The 18598-nt window shown below is 30.2% G+C and overlaps 4 protein-coding genes and 1 long non-coding RNA gene across 5 annotated transcripts; 1 reads left to right on the top strand and 4 right to left on the bottom strand.

Annotated features, from left to right (window-relative positions):
• Positions 1–177: 177 nt before the first annotated feature.
• Positions 178–7932, bottom strand: LOC128396671 (clarin-2-like). Its single transcript, XM_053357291.1, has 4 exons — positions 7607–7932; positions 6791–7455; positions 6050–6238; positions 178–1083 (listed from the first exon to the last, which is right to left on the bottom strand). The coding sequence occupies exons 2-4, from the start codon at positions 7053–7055 to the stop codon at positions 812–814; spliced, it is 726 nt and encodes a 241-aa protein (XP_053213266.1). The 5' UTR covers positions 7056–7455; positions 7607–7932; the 3' UTR covers positions 178–811.
• A 161-nt stretch (positions 7933–8093) lies between these two features.
• LOC128396673 (uncharacterized) lies at positions 8094–8700 on the top strand. Its single transcript, XR_008326828.1, has 2 exons — positions 8094–8170; positions 8338–8700. It is a non-coding gene; the product is annotated as an uncharacterized LOC128396673 (long non-coding RNA).
• Positions 8701–8719: 19 nt separating this feature from the next.
• On the bottom strand, positions 8720–11355 carry LOC128396670 (uncharacterized). Its single transcript, XM_053357290.1, has 2 exons — positions 10400–11355; positions 8720–10315 (listed from the first exon to the last, which is right to left on the bottom strand). Exons 1-2 carry the CDS (start codon positions 10902–10904, stop codon positions 9648–9650), a joined length of 1173 nt encoding a protein of 390 aa, XP_053213265.1. The 5' UTR covers positions 10905–11355; the 3' UTR covers positions 8720–9647.
• Positions 10909–13312, bottom strand: LOC128396672 (homeobox protein 2-like). Its single transcript, XM_053357293.1, has 2 exons — positions 12802–13312; positions 10909–12121 (listed from the first exon to the last, which is right to left on the bottom strand). The coding sequence occupies exons 1-2, from the start codon at positions 12984–12986 to the stop codon at positions 11662–11664; spliced, it is 645 nt and encodes a 214-aa protein (XP_053213268.1). The 5' UTR covers positions 12987–13312; the 3' UTR covers positions 10909–11661.
• Positions 13313–13941: 629 nt separating this feature from the next.
• Positions 13942–18081, bottom strand: LOC128396627 (uncharacterized). Its single transcript, XM_053357240.1, has 3 exons — positions 17359–18081; positions 16704–17328; positions 13942–16619 (listed from the first exon to the last, which is right to left on the bottom strand). The coding sequence occupies exons 1-3, from the start codon at positions 17944–17946 to the stop codon at positions 14449–14451; spliced, it is 3384 nt and encodes a 1127-aa protein (XP_053213215.1). The 5' UTR covers positions 17947–18081; the 3' UTR covers positions 13942–14448.
• Positions 18082–18598: the final 517 nt, after the last annotated feature.

Below are 18598 nucleotides of genomic sequence, written 5' to 3' on the forward strand. Positions count from 1 at the left end.
TCAATTGGAAACTAATTTGTTCCCAAATTATTAATTGTAAATTCTTAGTTGATTGAGAAACTTAATTTCTTCCGATATAATTAACTAATTGTTTAAATCTTCCTTTTTTTGTCTCAATTTTACAACGCCAACGATTAGCAATTGAATTAATTATTTAATAAAAAACAACGATTTAAATTAACTGATTAAATTTGTTTAATTTACTTTTTTGAGATAGTTCATTAAGATATTGAGTCTTATTGACAATTTAATTTTTTTAATTGTTGTGGTGAGAAACAATAAATTGATTGTGAGAGTTTTAAAAAAATTTGGCAACTTATTAGGTGCTGATTAATGATTAGTTAATTGTAAAAATTAACAGAAACAGTTGATGATAAATTTTTTTTCTTAATCATTCCAGTTGATCTGATTGTAGATTTAAAAGTTTGCAAACTTGTACAAAATTTTGTCAAGACAATCAAGTGTCTTTGACAGCTTTGATTGTTGATGAGGTGATGGTAATTGTCACAATCCTTGTTAATTAATTGTGATGATTAACGTTTTTACTTTCCAATGAGATTCATTTCCTTCAACTTATGATAATATATAAAACATTAATCAGATTACTTTGATTAATCTAATAATATGATACAAAATTACATGATTAAGGAAATAGTTATGGAAAAGATAATTAAAAAGATGAGATTGATTAATGATATATTTATATATAACAATCAGAGTTAATTGTTCAAGTGTGAAGATGATCAGTGATGGAGAAAATGTCTTCAGTTGATTTCCTTTGATGAGGTTTGATTGTCACATTGATTGTTGATTAGTAAAGCATAATAACTCCTTCGGGATTTTTGTCGGTCGAGAGTCGGCTTTTACCACGGAAACGTGGCCTTTTAACAGCGAGTAAGATGATGAATTTGTTGAGGAAAAACAGTCCCATTGAAACGAGAACCAGATAATACGAGTAACCCAATTTCGAGCGATTCTCTGAACTCCAGCCATCGTTAATTTCCTCTTGTGTCAGGACGTTACGACTTAATTTGTTTCTAAATTGTATGAACCAACTTAAACAAGCGGCACCCGAGAAAAGGACTGTAACAATTAAGAAAATCAGAGAGCAATGATTAGTGATTTTATTACAATTTCTAATTCAAATTTCTAGTAAATGTGATTAGTTTTTGGCTACTTGATTGTGATTTAGTTTAATAATTAACCAATCATGTTAAGATCACTTGACCAGTCAAGCTGATTGTCCATTTTGTAAATTGTTGTTGATCAATCCTTGTTGATTCTGAGATTAACACAATTAACTGATCATCTTTTCAGTTGATTGATTTTAATTTAATTGTAAACAGACACATCAAATAATCAATTTAGGTCTCTTTTTTTAATTGAAAATCAGTCAACGTCAATTGTACTTTACAACAACAATTAAGCCTCTTTTGAAATGGTTAATACAAGGTGAGTTAATTGTTGCAATACAAATTGTTTGGATTATCATCTCAATTTCTGGCAATCATCTGATCAATTGAACTTGAGTTTTTTAAACTTATTTCATTAATTAAACATCAACCAACAAAAAAAAACAATCAAATCAGCAATAACTGAGCAACAGCTTCATTAATGTACAATTGTTGACAATTAGTGAATAGTGATGGAAATAGACTAGAAATCAATGTAAAATCATATCGATTGGAAACTGGATTAGGTTAATTAGAGACTAAAATAGTTAATCATAATCATAATTACTCATTATTCAGTCTTGATTACTCTCAACACAGTTAATACAAAATGAAACCAAATTAACAACTAATTTTTAGCAAATTTAACCAACAATTGTTGACAATTACGTAAGGATAATGTTAATTGTTACTCTTTTGGATTGATTAAATTTGAATACAATACAATCAGCATTATGAACACATATAAATAGGCATAAAAATGATTAGTAAACAGTAAAGTTGCTTAATTATGATTAAATGAATTTAATTAAATTAAGCTTGAAAGTAATGGTTGTAAAAATTTCTGATTAAGGTTAACAACCTGAATAATTTACTGAACAATTTAATTTACATACTGAATCATGCAAATTGTTGTTCCAATATTATATCAGTTATAATTTGACAAAATTCAACATTGGATCAACAATTAATTGTTATCCAAAGTTTGATTCAAGTTGATTGTCAATCATAAACAGTTTTAAATTGAATTGATGGACTAGGTCAAGGTTTGGTATGAAAAAAAGGTAAGGTTAATTGTTGAATATCAATAATAGGTTAGGTTATAATTACAATTAAAATCAAACAATCGTTTTAATTATTATACGATAATAATAGCAATTGAAACAATCCCTTTATATAAATTCATTGATAAAACGATCAATCTAATCAATGGAAAAAGTTTTCACAAATTATCAACTAATCAATTAAACATTGGAAAGGTAAAGTTGATTATCATTTACGAACTGAATTAACTGTTGTATTAAACGTTGATTGTACATTTACAATCAACTAACTTGCCGTATATTTAAGCTGATAGTTAATTGTTGTAGGACAAAGTTGATTATATGAAAAAAATGGAGGGAAATATAGTCAGCAAACTAATTGTTAGGTTTGATTAATTATCAAGAAAAAAAATTAGTTTTCATTGATTAATTTCAATGTTGGTAATTGTTTCATTGTGGTTTCTAATTGTTAGAATCGTCACACTAATTTGAATTCAAACAATCACAATTAAAATCAATTTAACATCATTAGTGAGGTAAATTTTTTGAGACCTTAAGATGATTATTAAACCACAATTAAGCTGATTTGTCAATCGTATCCAAAGTTAATCATCAAATGTAACCTCCAATCTTGAGTAACATAATCTAAGAACTGATTATACCTTTTAATTGCCATCTAAATTGTGATTAACTCTATCATAGTGAAAATAATTAAATTCTGGCTCGTGTGATTAACTCAAAGTGATTAAAATTTCATTTCTATTCATTTAATAAAATTACATAACAATGGACAGACTATGGATCAGGTTGACCACTCCTGTTAACATTAAATTGCTGATCAATATAAAATTAACCATCACAATCAAATCACAATTGATCACTTGGTGTTACAATGATTGAAGTTGATTGTTAATTCATCATTGATGGTGAAAAATTGAACAAAAAAATTAATTCCATTTTACTTTGAGTGCGTGAATTAAATTAATTGCTGTTAACAATTAATGATTGTAAAGAGAGAAGAGAGAGAGCTCAAGATAACTGACAATTTAACTTGATTTAAATTTCAAGATGATTTTTAATTAAATTGCTTTCTATTAAAAAGTTAACAATTTAAAAAACTATCTTGACATTATTTGGCAATTGTATTCCAATTGATTAACAGTTTTTTGTTCAGTTAATTGTTGGAGCTTCAAATCAATTTAGCTACGGTTTGGTACAACATAATTTAACCACAAAACTAAATTGTAATTAGTTTTAATTGTTTTCGGTTTCTTTGGTAATAAATAAGAATCACAATTTGAACTTGATTGTGTCAAAAAAAGGAGTTAATTACAATAATAATCAAGTCTTAACCAAAGCGTAACTTTGATAAATTGAAAGTCACAATTAACTTTTTTTTGCTGTTAATAAGTCAAAGTTAATGATTAACTGTACCTGAAAAGTTAATTGTTACACAGTTAAATAAATCACTACTGATGATCTGTGACCTCGAGGTTGATTGTCAGACTGTTAATCATTTGTAAATGGTGAATGTTAAAAGTGTCAATCGGTTATTATTGAAAATTGCAAACTCTTCAGTAACATTGGACACGAATCTTTTATATTTAATTGTTAGTGATTGTCAATTGTGATCAACAACAATTTATCTTTGTTATTGTGTGTAATTGTTAATAAACTTGAAATGACAATAACAATCAACTAATTGTGCGTAATCAAACTGATCTCAATAACTGAAACATTGAATAGTTGATGATGATAATGGTAAAAAAAATGATTAACGTATTTGAATTAAGAGTTAACTTGATTTAGTTTACTCATTGTATTAACATTGATTAAATTGAAAAGGTTTGTAAACAATTTACAATGATTTAGTGAGTTGATTGTGTGAAAATCAAGTACAATTAACTTTTGATCATCAAGAAAAACACAAAATAGTAAATCAATGAGATGAAACGAGGACAATTTAAATTAGTTAAATATAAACTCAACGGAAATGAAAAGTAAATTTCAAATTGATCACAATTAACATAATTGTTACTCTTTAAAAGTTAGACAATGATGGCAGTTAATTTAAATTTACAAACAATCAAGTAAATGATCAGCTACGATTGTTACGAGTTGACAAAATATGCAAACCAATTGATACAAAACAACAATTAGGTTAATTGTTTGACACTTAACCATTGGTAGTAATTTAGTAATCAGCTGAATAAACGCCGGTGGAACATTAAAAATAAACAATTAACAGGGAGGGGAAAATTTAATTGTCCAAAGTAATTACAAATTAAGCAGAGAAATTGTGACAGGAAGTAAATTATTAATAATAAATAATCAATTTCCAAGTTACTTCCGTTCACAACAAAGTAAAAACCAATCATCTTTTTTTGTTGGTAATTTTGTAAATCAACAATTAAAGTTTGAGAGAAAATTAATTAATGGTAATAAAATTGATAATAATCAAGGAATCATTTCCATCTTAAAAAAGTGATTGATTCTGAGAAAATAGATAACCTAGAAAAGGAAACAAAAAGTTCAGGTAAAGTAATTAACTTTTCCCTTACTGATATCGCTACAAACTGACCTGATAGATGAGTAGCAAGATAAAGTGACCAATAGTGACCCCAAACAGAGAGTGAGAAGATATAATAAAACAACAACAACAAATCAAGATGATGGATGAGCCAATGTAATAATAATAATATCGTGCTGATAGTAATTGATTGGTGAAAATGTAAGAAAACGGTTTCATTTCAATAGATTAAAAAAACTCTCATGATAACAAAAGCGTTTCTTTTTTGGACTCAAAGTGCCAATAGTGATATAAATCTATGAGTTTTATATATATGAATATAAATAGAACTGGTCAGTTGGCTTTCTCATAGATGACAAAATGTATGTGAGAAAAGGGAGATGATAAGATAACCAGTTAATCTTATAGGTGACCAGGTAAGAGAGTGGATAAAAGAGAGGATTATCTGTGAGAAAAAAAATGTCTCTTGTGTAATAACAATGAAAGAAATACCTAAGGTACTTGATTCAGTAAAAGTACTCAACTGGACCATTAAAAGAGGATTCGGTTGACCATTCAGAACGATAGATTATCATGATAATTATGGGAATTTTTTTTTCTCTACTACTTTATGAATAGATTTCACTGTGTTTAAATTAAATGGATAAACTTAAACAGACAATTTAACTTTGTATAATTTAGATTGTTCAATTGTAATTGAATTCCAACAATTTGCAAACTAATCTGTATATAAGTCACAATTAACTATTCATTGTTGGATAATGATAATATCAATATAAGGTGTTAATTCATTGAGAGATTGAATAAAAAATTGATTGTTAAGATGATGATTTTTTTGTTGTTGTTGATGATGATAATCTAAATTAACGGTTAACTGGACTTGAAAGATAATTGATAGTTTTTAACAATTATTTGACTAAGCATGAAATTAATTGTGAACAATTTACTGAGAATCCAGAAGTTAATTGGAATGAAAAACACATTAATTTGATTCTGTTTATAGTTTACGACAATCAAATATCTTGAAGAAATCAAATTAATCGCTGACAATAAACAAGCTCATTATTTACAATGAACATTTAAAGTTTAACTGTTATTATTATGATATAATAATTTTAATTGTGACTATTAAATTGAATTGAATCAACATGAAAATGAACTTTTTTTTTCTGCTCCTACAAATTTAAAGCTAAATTTTTTTTTAATCATCATTATCAACCCATTCATTTTCAATTGTCATCATCATCATTAACTGGTATCATCATTAGGTAGAGATGATTGAAAAGTTGAACAATTAAACTTACCACCAAATCCATTCCAAAGGAGTAGCCCTCGAAGTCCAGTTATCACTTCAATAGGTGTGATAACTGTATTAATTATCGAGAAGATTAAACTGACCAGTCCAAATAACATGGCGATGGCTACGGAGAGAATAGTAAACAACCATAAGCCGAAGGGCATTAAGCTCGGATTTTTCATCAGCTCTTCTTTAACTTGGTGGACCAGGGGAGTTATCATGTAAAAGAATAGGGAAAAAAATATATAGAACAAGATTAATTATTTTCTTTTTGTAATTAGAACAAGAGAGCGACTATGATTAAGAAAATGATTCAACAAATTGGATTTAAGGCTAATCTTGAAAATGAATTTTCCCTCTTTTGTGTCATTGTCTTTTTTTCGGTTTACTTGTTGATTGTTGATCTAATTGTTTGGACTTATTTATTTGTCGTTGATTGTTACAATTGTCAACAAGACCTTTGATTCTAGTTGCTGATGATTATTCATCAAACTACTACTACTTTAATCAACTTCATACAATGTCAAAAGAGGAATGAATTAAATGGATAACGCCCTTAATTTGTCTTTCTATTTCTTTTTTTTGTATAATTAAAAACTCTAATGATTAAGTTGGTGATGTTTATGAAGATAAGAATGATGATGAGACTAATTAAAGGTATTATAATAGGTAAATTGTATGGAAATTAAAGACAATAGGAAAAGGTGGATGGATGTGTATTATAATAATGTTAAAGAAAATGACTTACTCCAAATGGAATTGGTTCTATCACCGAAACCATAATTTAGAATTTTGGTTCCATGGAAAAGTCCAAAATGAATATCACCTTTGAACTTTCTCTCGTCACTTTGAACACTTTGATTACGAATGTGATCAGGAACATTATTTAATCTAATCCTTTCTGGTTTAGAGGTAATCCATTTGTTGGTAGTGAGTGAACCAGTTAAAAGGGCAAGAGCGATGATACATATGAAAAAGGTTATGAAAGCAGCGATTCTTTTAGTTCTTTCCATTTGATAGATAGAGGGTGGGATTGGAATTAGCAATTGGAATTAAGTTAACAACAGTAGAAAATGAATCAAATTAAGACACAGGGAGAATTTAAATCTTAAAAGAGAGAGAAAGAGAGAGAGAGAGATTAAGATGAATATGTAAACGGTGTTTGTGAAATGTGATGGAAATCAAATGACATCGGGATAGATTAATAAGATTAACATTATTCATAACATGATGGTGATATTGATCCGATAAGAACAGGATAGATTAGAGATTAAATTAACCATCACACATGAATACACTAAATTAGATGAAGAACAGGTAATCCAAAAGAAAATGGTTGAATAATTAATTGACCGGCTTCAAGTTTCTTTGATTTTGTTGTTGTTTTTGTTGTTACCTGTTGATGGATAAGAACTGAAATACAAGAAATGGGATAAAGGAGAGAGAGAGAGAGAAAAAGAGATTAAAAGAGTGAGGTCATTGGTTGATTTAACTAATTAGAATAGAATATAAATAAATTGAATTGATTAAAAGAATAAAATAAATAAAAAGAATCAATAATCACCATGATGATGAAGAAGAGAAACAAAAACTTAATCACAAAGAAATAGAAGAAAAGAGAAAACAATGATGGCGAAAAAAGAATAGGAGAAAACTAAAGTTCTCTCTTATATAATTTTCTCAACTTGTTTGTGTCACTCAATTAACAGTTGATTGTTGATAGATGAGAGTAAATTGTCACCATGATGATCACCAAATCAAAATGAATTTGAAACAATAATCAGAAAGGTAAGAAGATGAAGAAGAAGAAGAAAAAAAAAAGGTAAAGAGAATAGAAGAAAAAATTTTCTCCAAAAAGAACAGACGTTTTTTCTAATGACTTGTCAGGGCAATTCGCTTCTTCTTCTGGCTAGTCTAATACTCTCTCATGATGATGATGATGATAAAGAGAGAGAGAGAAAGAAGAAGATGGAAGATAGGGAATTAAAAGAGAAGAGGGAAAAGAGAGAGAATGGAAAACCAGTAAAAAGACTAACCTGTTTTTCTCGGCTTAGACTTTGTTCTGAGCTGAAGCCAAGGCCTAACGAGCGACCATTTCTCTTGGACTTTCATGGTAATAGAAAAAAAGGTAAGTTATTAGTTCTCTTTCTTTTTCTCTTTCTTTTTTTTTATCTTCATCTTCTTCTTCTTCATCATCACCATGATTTTGTTATTCTGATTGTGAACTTGAAACTTTTCTTCTTCTGACCCTTTACCATGATCATCATGATCAACATGATTTCCTTGTTTCTCAAGAATCATTTCTTCATCTTCTCTCTTTCCGGTTATACCTTTTCAATTGCAACTGACCACTGGCTAATCATCTTCTTCATCTGCTTATTCTCATAATGTTCATCATCATCAATTGTGGTTCCTGTTTAATTATATCGGTTAACTGTTTTTCTTTAGGTGGAGAAAAAAAATTCTGCCTCTCTGCTAATCCAATTTTGCTTTTTCTTCAATGTTTACATTTTGACATTTTTTTCTTCTTCGTTTTCAATGAAATTGATTGGAAATCATCTTAATTTATTGTTATTGGATTAAGATTATTAGGTGTGTGGTTATTTGTTGTCATTTTCGTGATTTATTATTAGAAATCAATCAATCTGATTTTAATCATCTGGGAACTGATTGAACTTTTTTTTTCTCGCGTTTCCTTGATCACAATCAATTTTTTGTTTTTTGATTGATTCAAAAGTGAAAACTCTTCATGTAATTTTGAATTTAAGGTGATAAATGAATCAGGTGGATTAACAGATTAACAGATTATCTGTAACATTGTGTTACTCATAAGTTACAAATCATTTTACCAGAACAACGGCAACAATTAAAAAACATTTTTCTTTTTCTCATTCTCTTGGTGGTAAACAATTTAGATTGTCTTGTAATTGTTGACATCTTTTTCTCCGTCAAGATAAACATCTCTCTCTCTCTCTCCCTCTCTCTCAATTGTTGTGAGTAGATTGAGATGATGAAGATGAAGATAAAAGTCTTTGGAAAACTCATTGCAAACATGGACTGGATAACAAAAGCACTTCCAAACAGGGTGACAATTATTATAACATAGGAATCATTAGTCCATGAAAATAACAATTTAATGCTCTTTTTTTCTCAATTTATAGTAAGTGGAGTGTTTTTTTTTCTTCAAGGTGGGTGAGTGGGAAGGTGGAAAAAATATCATATCACTTGGAAAGTTATCATTATCATCATCATGGTGTTGTTACTGTTAATTGTCATTCTTTCTTGATTCTGTTTAAACTATTAAACTACTGATTTTGTTTTCTCATTCAAGAAAATCAGTCACTGGTATTGTATCATTATTCTGATATTGTGATAGTTTTTTTTTGCTTCTCCTTGATTGTTGACTTGTTAATTGTTAACTATGGTTGGCATTAGTTTCCTATTGGTGACAAATTAATTGCAACTAGTGATGATGATGATGATGATGATTAAGGATTGGGCTTGAATTTTAAGAGGATGGTGGGTTTTGTGTAGGGGTTGGTGGGTGGATTTGTTTGTTTGGTTGATTATTAGGAGAGGTTAATTTAGTTGAATGATAATTAATCTTATGAGGGTTTGGGTGGTTTTTTGTTCTCAGATTGTTCATCTTTCGATTTGGGAACATTTTTTCCGAAGATTCGTCGGGATCGTTGTTGGTATTGGCCTTGTTGTTGATCTTCTTCATTGGATCGACTTTGGTCTTGGGTAAGACTTTTTGAGAATCGGGATTTGGTTAAACCGATGGACATTGATTTCGGTTGGTGTTGTTGTGGTGGTGGTAATGAGAATAGGGAACTTTTTGGTGATGTTGAATGTTGAGTCGATAATTGGGCTGGAAGGGTTTTCACTGTGGCCAACGATTCTTGAGGTATAATTTTGTGCGTTTGTTTTGATCGGTTAATCATCGCTGGTGAAACTGATTTTGGTACTCGTGGAAACATTGGTGGATGAGTTTTCGCGTGATGCTGACCTCGAGGACGAAATGATGGACGAACGTTTGGAAAGGGTACTGGACGACGAGGTTGATTGCCCATTCGAACTGATGAAACTGATCCAGGGCTATTCATTCGGGTTATTCGAGCCTGCGCTGGGTTCTCAGCGAAAGAAACAGCAGATAAAGGTTCAGGAGACAATAAACTCCGAAATAATAATCCCATGAATCGATCTACTTCATCGGTTTCGACTGCTGACTGTTGTTGTTCTCGTGGTGCCGCCGATAGATTACCGATAAATCCTAAGATAAAAAAAATGTAAAAGATCGTCAAATCATTTTTAGTTTATCGATTTGAATTGTGAGAAAATCGCAAAAAAAACATACGACTAAGTCCTTCGTTGGTAGATGAAGGGTTGGGACCAATCGAGGCCAATGGTGATTGTCTTCCGGTTCCTCTGACTTCCGTTATTTCGGTTGTACCTTCTTCGTTGATAACCCGTGTTCTGACCACTGTACTTCGGCCATCGGGAGAGACCATAATGTCTCGAACAATATTGATAAAGGGAACAGGTCCATTCATTTCTGGTGGCGGTTCAATTGGAATAGAATCATGATTGGAATCAGGTTGAATATTGGTCAATACGTTATTGAAAGTGGTTCGACAAACAGGACAATTGTTTGACCTTTTTGACCATTCAATGATACATGAACGGCAGAATGGATGTAAACAACAATCGGCAAATGATAGATCACGAATTGGATTAAGACAAATGGTACATTGATGATTATCAGAAGGCCGTTTAGATATTAATCTTTGTCTTAATCTTTCATGTTGAGAATCCTTATCCTCATCATTATCCTTTTGCTGGTCTTCAGGATTATTATCCATTAAATTGTTGAAGTGATGGAAAACACCAAATTAAAAGCAAAATTGTCAAAATTTAATCCAATTTATTGTGATGAAATAACACCAATCATCATGTCCAACCGGTAACCATATAAATCTCAAGGATTAAAACAATATTTTCAAAGACACAATTAAATCCTGGTGATCAAGTAATAGAGATTCACAATCAACATTAATCAATCAACCACCTTATACTTAATGTGACCACTAAATTGCCAATCAATTTGACAATCATTGTTAAATTGTAGGCCGAAATCACCAAACAACAACAATCACAATTAGTCAAAAGTCAACAATAAGTGAAGAAATGTAAACATGTTAAGAAATACTCTCCGAAAGTATTGTTGTTTTACCAAAGAGAATAAATCAAATTCCATTGTCACAATTGTCTTTGTAACAACAATTAGAATTATTAAAAAATTGAAGAAATCAAACCGAAAACAATTAAAAATTGAAAGACCAAAATTAAAGGAAAACAAATTAATAAAATTAATAGAAAAGAAAATTTTCTTTCTCTGTGTCGCCATCTAGCGTTTGGTTAACGAACTTTTCGATCAAATTTTCTAAATAAAAGTTGATCAATTTACTAATAATAATAATCAGAGCGCACAAAGGTTAAGAGATACAATTTATTTTCTTCTTGTTTAATCAAGTTAATTTGTTTCTTTTATTGGAATGAAGAAAATGATAAATATATAAGTAGATCAATAAATAGAAATGGTTAATTCTTGGTCATCAGCTAATATCTTTTGTTCATTTGATTTGATTGTTGATTGTATTGATTGTATTGATTGTATCGATTTTGATTGTTATTATATTGACCATTATACTGTTGCGGTTGTTGTTGTTGTTGTTGATAATATCTGTTGGGCTGATTGTTGTTGATTGTGGTCAAGGTTGATGAAGGTGTTGAAGCGGCAACAGTATTGCGACGATGAGGATAATTGTTATTGTAACGATTGTAATTTGAATTGTAATTAACTGGTCGACCACCGTAACTTTGATGACCTCTGGTCTCCATCATGTCATCTGCATCACTTTCATCTGAATAATCATCATATGGACGGTCAACTGGATGGTCATCAATTGGTACTTCAACTGGATACGGAACTGGTTCAGCATAAGGAACCGGAACTGGAACCTCGACCGGATAAGGAACTCGTTGTCGATAAATAATCGGTTGTACTTTGTTAATTACCCTTTAGAATTAGATTAGAATAAAGTTAATTAGTAGAGAAAGTGGTCAGTATGATGGTCAATGATCATCATATTATTCAATTGTCTCTCCAACAATCAAGTAGTCATTTAGTTAATTAAGAGATGAATATCATTTGATATGAAAAAAAGAAGAGGAAAAATATTATTATTGGTTTTACTTTTTATTTTTAATTGTAATTAGTAGAAGACAATTTAGCCTCAATTAAATGTAGTTCATCTAATTTGATGATGATGATTGTGAATTTCAGGTTTTTGATTAGTTTCAACTGATTTAGTTAATGGTTGTTGATTTATTTTTAAATTATACCTTTTTTTTTGATTCAAGTTACACTTTCACAAAGAAAGGAAAAATTTTCGTTAATCACAATTTAAATCATCTAATAGTTATTTTTATCTAAACCTAACAATTAACATACTCTTCAAGGTGATCAATCAAATCAAATGGTAGCAATTAACTCTCCGATCTTTAATCACAAAGGTAACTATTGATTAAAGATTTCGAGTGTCAATCATTAACTAGAACAACAATTTAAACCTTTAACTTTAAAGTTCTAGATTCTGATACAAATTGTTACCAATTAATCTGATCATTGGTTGATTAGAATTTTTAATCAATCAATGAATTAAATCATTCTCTTGATTATTTATCAATTCTACTTACGGTAATGGTAACGGAAGAGGAAATGGAACAGTGTAAATTTTTCTATTCTTTCCAAGGAACAAAATTACCGCCAATTTTTTGAGTAATTTTAATTTTCTTCTAGAAATTCTAATTGCTCCATCACTTTGGATAATTAAACAAACACTGGAAAGTAAATAAATCATTAAGAATACACCGAACTTCATAATTAACTTTTTATATGTACAACAAAGAGTCAGAAATTAAGATGATAAATATAATCCAATGGTTCAAAATTGAAATATAAATTGTCATAAATTATCAGATGATCGAGTAATTAAATCATTTAAATTGAATCACACATTTAAATCCATTGAAAATCCGCTTGGACACGAGATTAAACTTGACCAGTGGATGTAATTAACAAACAACATTCACTAGAAATTGATTGTAAATCAACTGATTGTGAAACATGAAAACTACAATTACTAAATTGTTGTGATACAATTTACAATCAACTAGTTGTAAGGATGATGATCTCTTTAGTATTTAGTTTAACCTTCATTTTTTTTTCATCATCAAATGAGATGAGGGACTGACCATCATGAAGATGATTAAGATGATGAGGATGATAATGATTCTCATCATTTGAGACATCGATACATTTACAGTTATAAACAATTTGCCCGGAGGGTTAATATTGCCCTAAAAATTTACTCTTCTCATCTTCATCTTCATCATCATTATCATCAATTGCTATTCCTGGTTAATCATTAAATTTGATCGTAACCTTAACTACACAATATAATTTAATGTATTCACTTGTGCTAATCAAAGTTTCATTTTCAATTATTTCCCAATCATTTGATGGAGGTCACTAATTATCTTGATTAACTATTAGAGTGATTAAAAGATTGTGTAAATGATAATAATCAATTGATTTGATTCATATTACAATTAACAGTGAAAATATTGGTTAATCAGTGGAAAGTTTCATTTAGAGTGATACTTTATTGTTTGATTGAATTACAATCAAGTAAATTGTAACAATTAACTTATTTTGGACAAAAAATTTCATTTCGATGTTGATAAATTATTTGTATAACTATTGATTTCCGTTAGTTTTTGATTAAAACTAAATTAAATTGTTTGTAATAAATAATCAATGTGAAAGATATTGAATTAAATGTCCAAATTAAATTTTTACCAACTAAATATTAATCAAGGATTGTAATTAAATTGTGTTTACAAAGTTTAGTTGTGTTTAAATTTTATAAATGAAAAACTCAATTTTGGAAATGAGTTAAATAAATGACAGAGATAATTAATTAATGAGTGTGAATCATCATCAGGCGAGTGATTAATTTAAAATGACCAATAGTCACAGTGGGAAAAAGCTCATGATTGATACCAATTGATTTGATTGAATTAAATTCAATTGGATTTGGTGATTGTGAGAGGAAAATGGGAAATAGTGAAAAAAAAGGCTTTTACAATTTAATTTAATTCATCTCAGTCAGAGATAATTTAACTTGGGAACATAATTTATATGATAGTTATGATGTTCGAGCTCCTGGAGACTAGAGACATTGATCTTTAAATTAGTTTACAAATTTTAACAGTTCTCAAAATGTAATTAGAAACCAATTAGTTAATAATTTAGTAACCATTAAGTGATTAACGAATTTGTCATCCATGTGTTGATATGGTCACTCTTCGTCTTTTTGTCTTCTCTCGGTCATCAGATGAAGAGGTATTTGAACAGTTATCACTATCGTCACAATTATTATCGTTATTATTATTGTTATTATTATTGTTATTACCACTTAGGGTATTCTGATTGAAATTATTACGATCAGGATAATCTTGAGCGTTTCGTTTAAGTCTAACGGGTTTAACAGTTTTCGAGTCATTTGTTTTGGTTGTTTGTTGATATTCACTTGACAATTTATCGGCTTTGATTTCAACGGAATCAACGGAATGTGACCTGTTAGAGGTCCTTGATCGTTTACGATTCGTTTCTTTGGAATTGTTTATTTTCGGTAATTCTGTTGTCGTAGTTATTGTTGGTAGAGAGTGAGGTGAAGATGGAGATGGACATGGAGATGGTGACGACTGTTGCTGGGACTTGACATCATCTTTAAGAAGATTTTCATGATCATCAGAAATTTCATCATTATCAATAGATTCATTTGATTTGTTTGATGTTAATCGTGAATCTATTGGGAATCCAAAAGGAATTGGAGTTGGTAAAGGAAGGGGAAATAACGAAGCCATTCCAATGGGAACAGGAATTGGTATTGGGACAAAAAATGGTACAAATATTGGAACTGGAATATATTTAGTTGCCTTATCATCTGGTCCATTTTCATCAATAGTGCTCGGTGTTGTTGTTGGACAATTTTGACTTAAAACATCGGTTTGAGTGTGACAACTTTTTCTAACGGGTCGGCAAAGCGTTGCCTTTGACCTTCGTGAGGGTTGCCACATTGTTGACTTATCGGCAACATTACCAACTACAGAGGAAGCATCTAAAATGTATGGTGATGAAAGTCCCAAATTTTTATGATTGGTAGATGTTGATGGTGATTGTAATCCGGTTGAAGATGATAAATCATTTGAATTGTAACGATTATCACCTTTCTTACTTAAATTATTGTTATTAAAAAATGGGGATGGAACAGTTGATTTGGTGTTTAAATTATGATCATGGTGAGTTAAAGGTCTTGTTGATGAGGTTGCTGATGAAGTACCGTTACCATCATGTTTTAATAATGTTTTTGACCTTGTTGGGTATGAACGTTGTAGACCGTTGATTGTATTAGATGAAAAAGATGATACAAATGGTAAAGATGGGGAAAAGGATGATGATGATGATGATGATCTTGAGGGTGATAGAGTGGGTGATGATGGTAGTGAAGGTGCTGGAACTGGGGGTGATTGGGATGAAGATGGAAAACCCGTTGATCTCATCAGATCGGAACCACAATTTGACTTTGATAATCTATTATCCAAGTTTAATTGTGATTGACGATAATCAATTGAAGAGCTGGTCCCAGGTTGTTTAAAGGTTGAATCACTGGTTGGGATAGTTGATTTGGTTGCATGTTGGTTTAATCTTGGATGGATCATATTGTCAAAACCAAATTGTCCACTAGATGATTCGTGACGTTGATGAGCAAGAACACAAGAATATGTACAAAAATTTCTAACTGTTTTCTCAGGGGAGGGAATATGAAATGGTAATCGTGCAAGTTTCCTACACCAATCGCAGAAAGATTTAGAGTCTTTAACCTTTGATTGAGATTCGTAATGTTCAAATGCGGAATAACAAAAGGTTGAACAGAAAAGTTTCGAATCACCCGAGATGGAATCATATTTTTCCACCAGGTCAAAGTTATACTTTTTCACGTTGCAGGTTAAACATGATTGAATTCGACGGATTTTGAGAACATGCATTTGAAGACATTTCCGTGAGCAGAAGATTTTCGTGAATCCCGAATAATGGAGTATATTTGCCGATCTTGAGGACCAACCATATTTGGAACAACTTTCACAGATTATTTTGGTTACATCGAAAGAAAATTTGAAAGCGGAAAGACAGAAAGTACTACAGATGAGAAATTTTCTACCTCGAAAAATAACATCAAGGCAACTACTTTTCTCAACTATTCGGGAACATTGGCAACATTGAACAGCGGGACTGGAAAAAGCACCTTCACCGTTACCAATGTTACTCGTTGAACTGTTCCGAAGTGAAACCATTTGAAGATAATGTGATCGGCAAATGGGATCACAAAATTCACGAATACGCTTAGTACTGGAGCTTCCGGTGACCGAAGTACAAGTTGACATGCAGCCTGAAGAAGAGAATGAAAGAAATAGGAAAATTGTAATTGAAGAATCAAATTGAAAATTAGAATCGACAAAAGAAATTAACTTACCGGATAAATTAACTTGACAATATGCACAAACTTTAACTGCTTTCTTGTATTGCTCAAGACACGAACCATGACAAAATTGTTTAATTACATTTCCAAATCGGACAGAATATTTTCCCAGTGATTGTTGGGGAACCGGACAATCACAATTAGCACACTTTTTACCCCAAAATTGTTGCAAATTTTCAATACATTCGGGAGAACAAAATTCCATTGTTTGCCAATAGAAGATTGATAGATTTCCATCTTCTTTTGATTGAATTTCTTTTTTACAACTGTAACATTTTTGCAAAGGCTCATTTTCTCTCTCAAATTTAAGTAAACACTCTTCCGAGCAAAGGGTTGACCTTTCAGCTCCAAAATTTGCCAAATATCCTTGAGAATCTGAGGCAATACGTTTACCACAAGCGACACATACACAAGCTTTTCCATTGATTTGTAATTTATCAACACAAGTTTTGGAACAGACTTTTCCCAATCTATCACCTAAATGACCTTCGAAACCAAGTCTACCATAAAGTCCGCAAACTGGACATCGTCCACAATCATCTTCGGACATATCAACATCTAGAGAAAGAGAAATAGAAAATAAAATTAGAAAAAAAAACCATTTACCACATTGACTTTTCTTTTCTAATTTAATCCAATGTTAACTTACCAAAACCAATACCTCACATGTAATTGCTTCAATTTGATTACAAGAATCACTTTCATCAAATTCATTACAATCAACATTACCAGGATAATAACTATTAGATGATGGAGATGATTGCTGATTGAAGATTGAACTTTCGTTACAATGAAGAAAACTAGAAGATAAATCTTTTGATTGTATTCCTGTAGTTATATTGTTTGAAAAAGATGCCGGACAATCAGCTGAAGATAACGATTCTTTTAATCCTGGTTCCGAAACATAATCAACAATATTTCCAACAACATCTTTAACAATATCTTCAATTGTATTACCATTTGGTGGTGGTTGTTGATCATGACTAACTAAACCGGTAAAATTTTCATTGGTACTGGTAGTTAATCTTCTTGATGATCGTCTTAAAATACTATTGTTACAATGATCAAAATTTAAACCAATTCCATTGATTGTATCAGGATTATTGAGAATAACATTATTATTGTTGATATTATTGTTATGTTTAGATGTTGATGATGGTGAGTTGAAAGATGAATTTGAAGATGAAGATGATTTAGAAGATGAATTTAAAGCAGCTCGGCGACTTCGAGTTATCATTATAATTTTCTCAAGGCGTCTGGTCCAACCTATATTAACACTTATATTAATTAAAGTTTATCAATCATTGATCAAAAGGACAAAAAGAAACATCTTAATTAACAATTTGTTTTGATTTTTAGAAAACAAAATCTCAATAAAATTAGTCAACTTGTTTTCCTATAGAGGGCACTTTATGGTTGCCTAGCAACCGAATGATTTTATGGATTAGCAAAGTCGCGGTTAATTTGAGTTAGATAATGTAATCAACTGTTAATTGTGTGATTGAATAATTAGCTAATTGTTTAAAAATTGAGTAATTTGATTGATTCTGTTTCACAATTTGTATCATGAATAGTTTTGAGCCAGTTTTTTGCACTTTATGAAAGGTTTTTCCTGTAATCAAAGTGTTTGATAGTGAATATGATGAGTTAATTGTTATACTGAATGGAAAATGTTATTAATCATTTTCGTTTTGATTAGTTGATTAATTTTATCTGAATTGAACTTGATAAACTTGATAACCTTGTTTCGTTGATTCTAGTAAGTTTTTTTTATCGTTAGTTGTTTATTTTTTACTTTTTAATTGATGGTCTATTATTAACAATTGTAAGTAATCAAGTTAAAGAGAGATGACAATCAACTAATTGTTCCTACATATTTATGTCATTAA

Source organism: Panonychus citri, unplaced genomic scaffold, assembly GCF_014898815.1.
Source record: "Panonychus citri isolate SS breed McGregor unplaced genomic scaffold, ASM1489881v1 Contig00023, whole genome shotgun sequence".
NCBI lineage: Eukaryota > Metazoa > Arthropoda > Arachnida > Trombidiformes > Tetranychidae > Panonychus > Panonychus citri.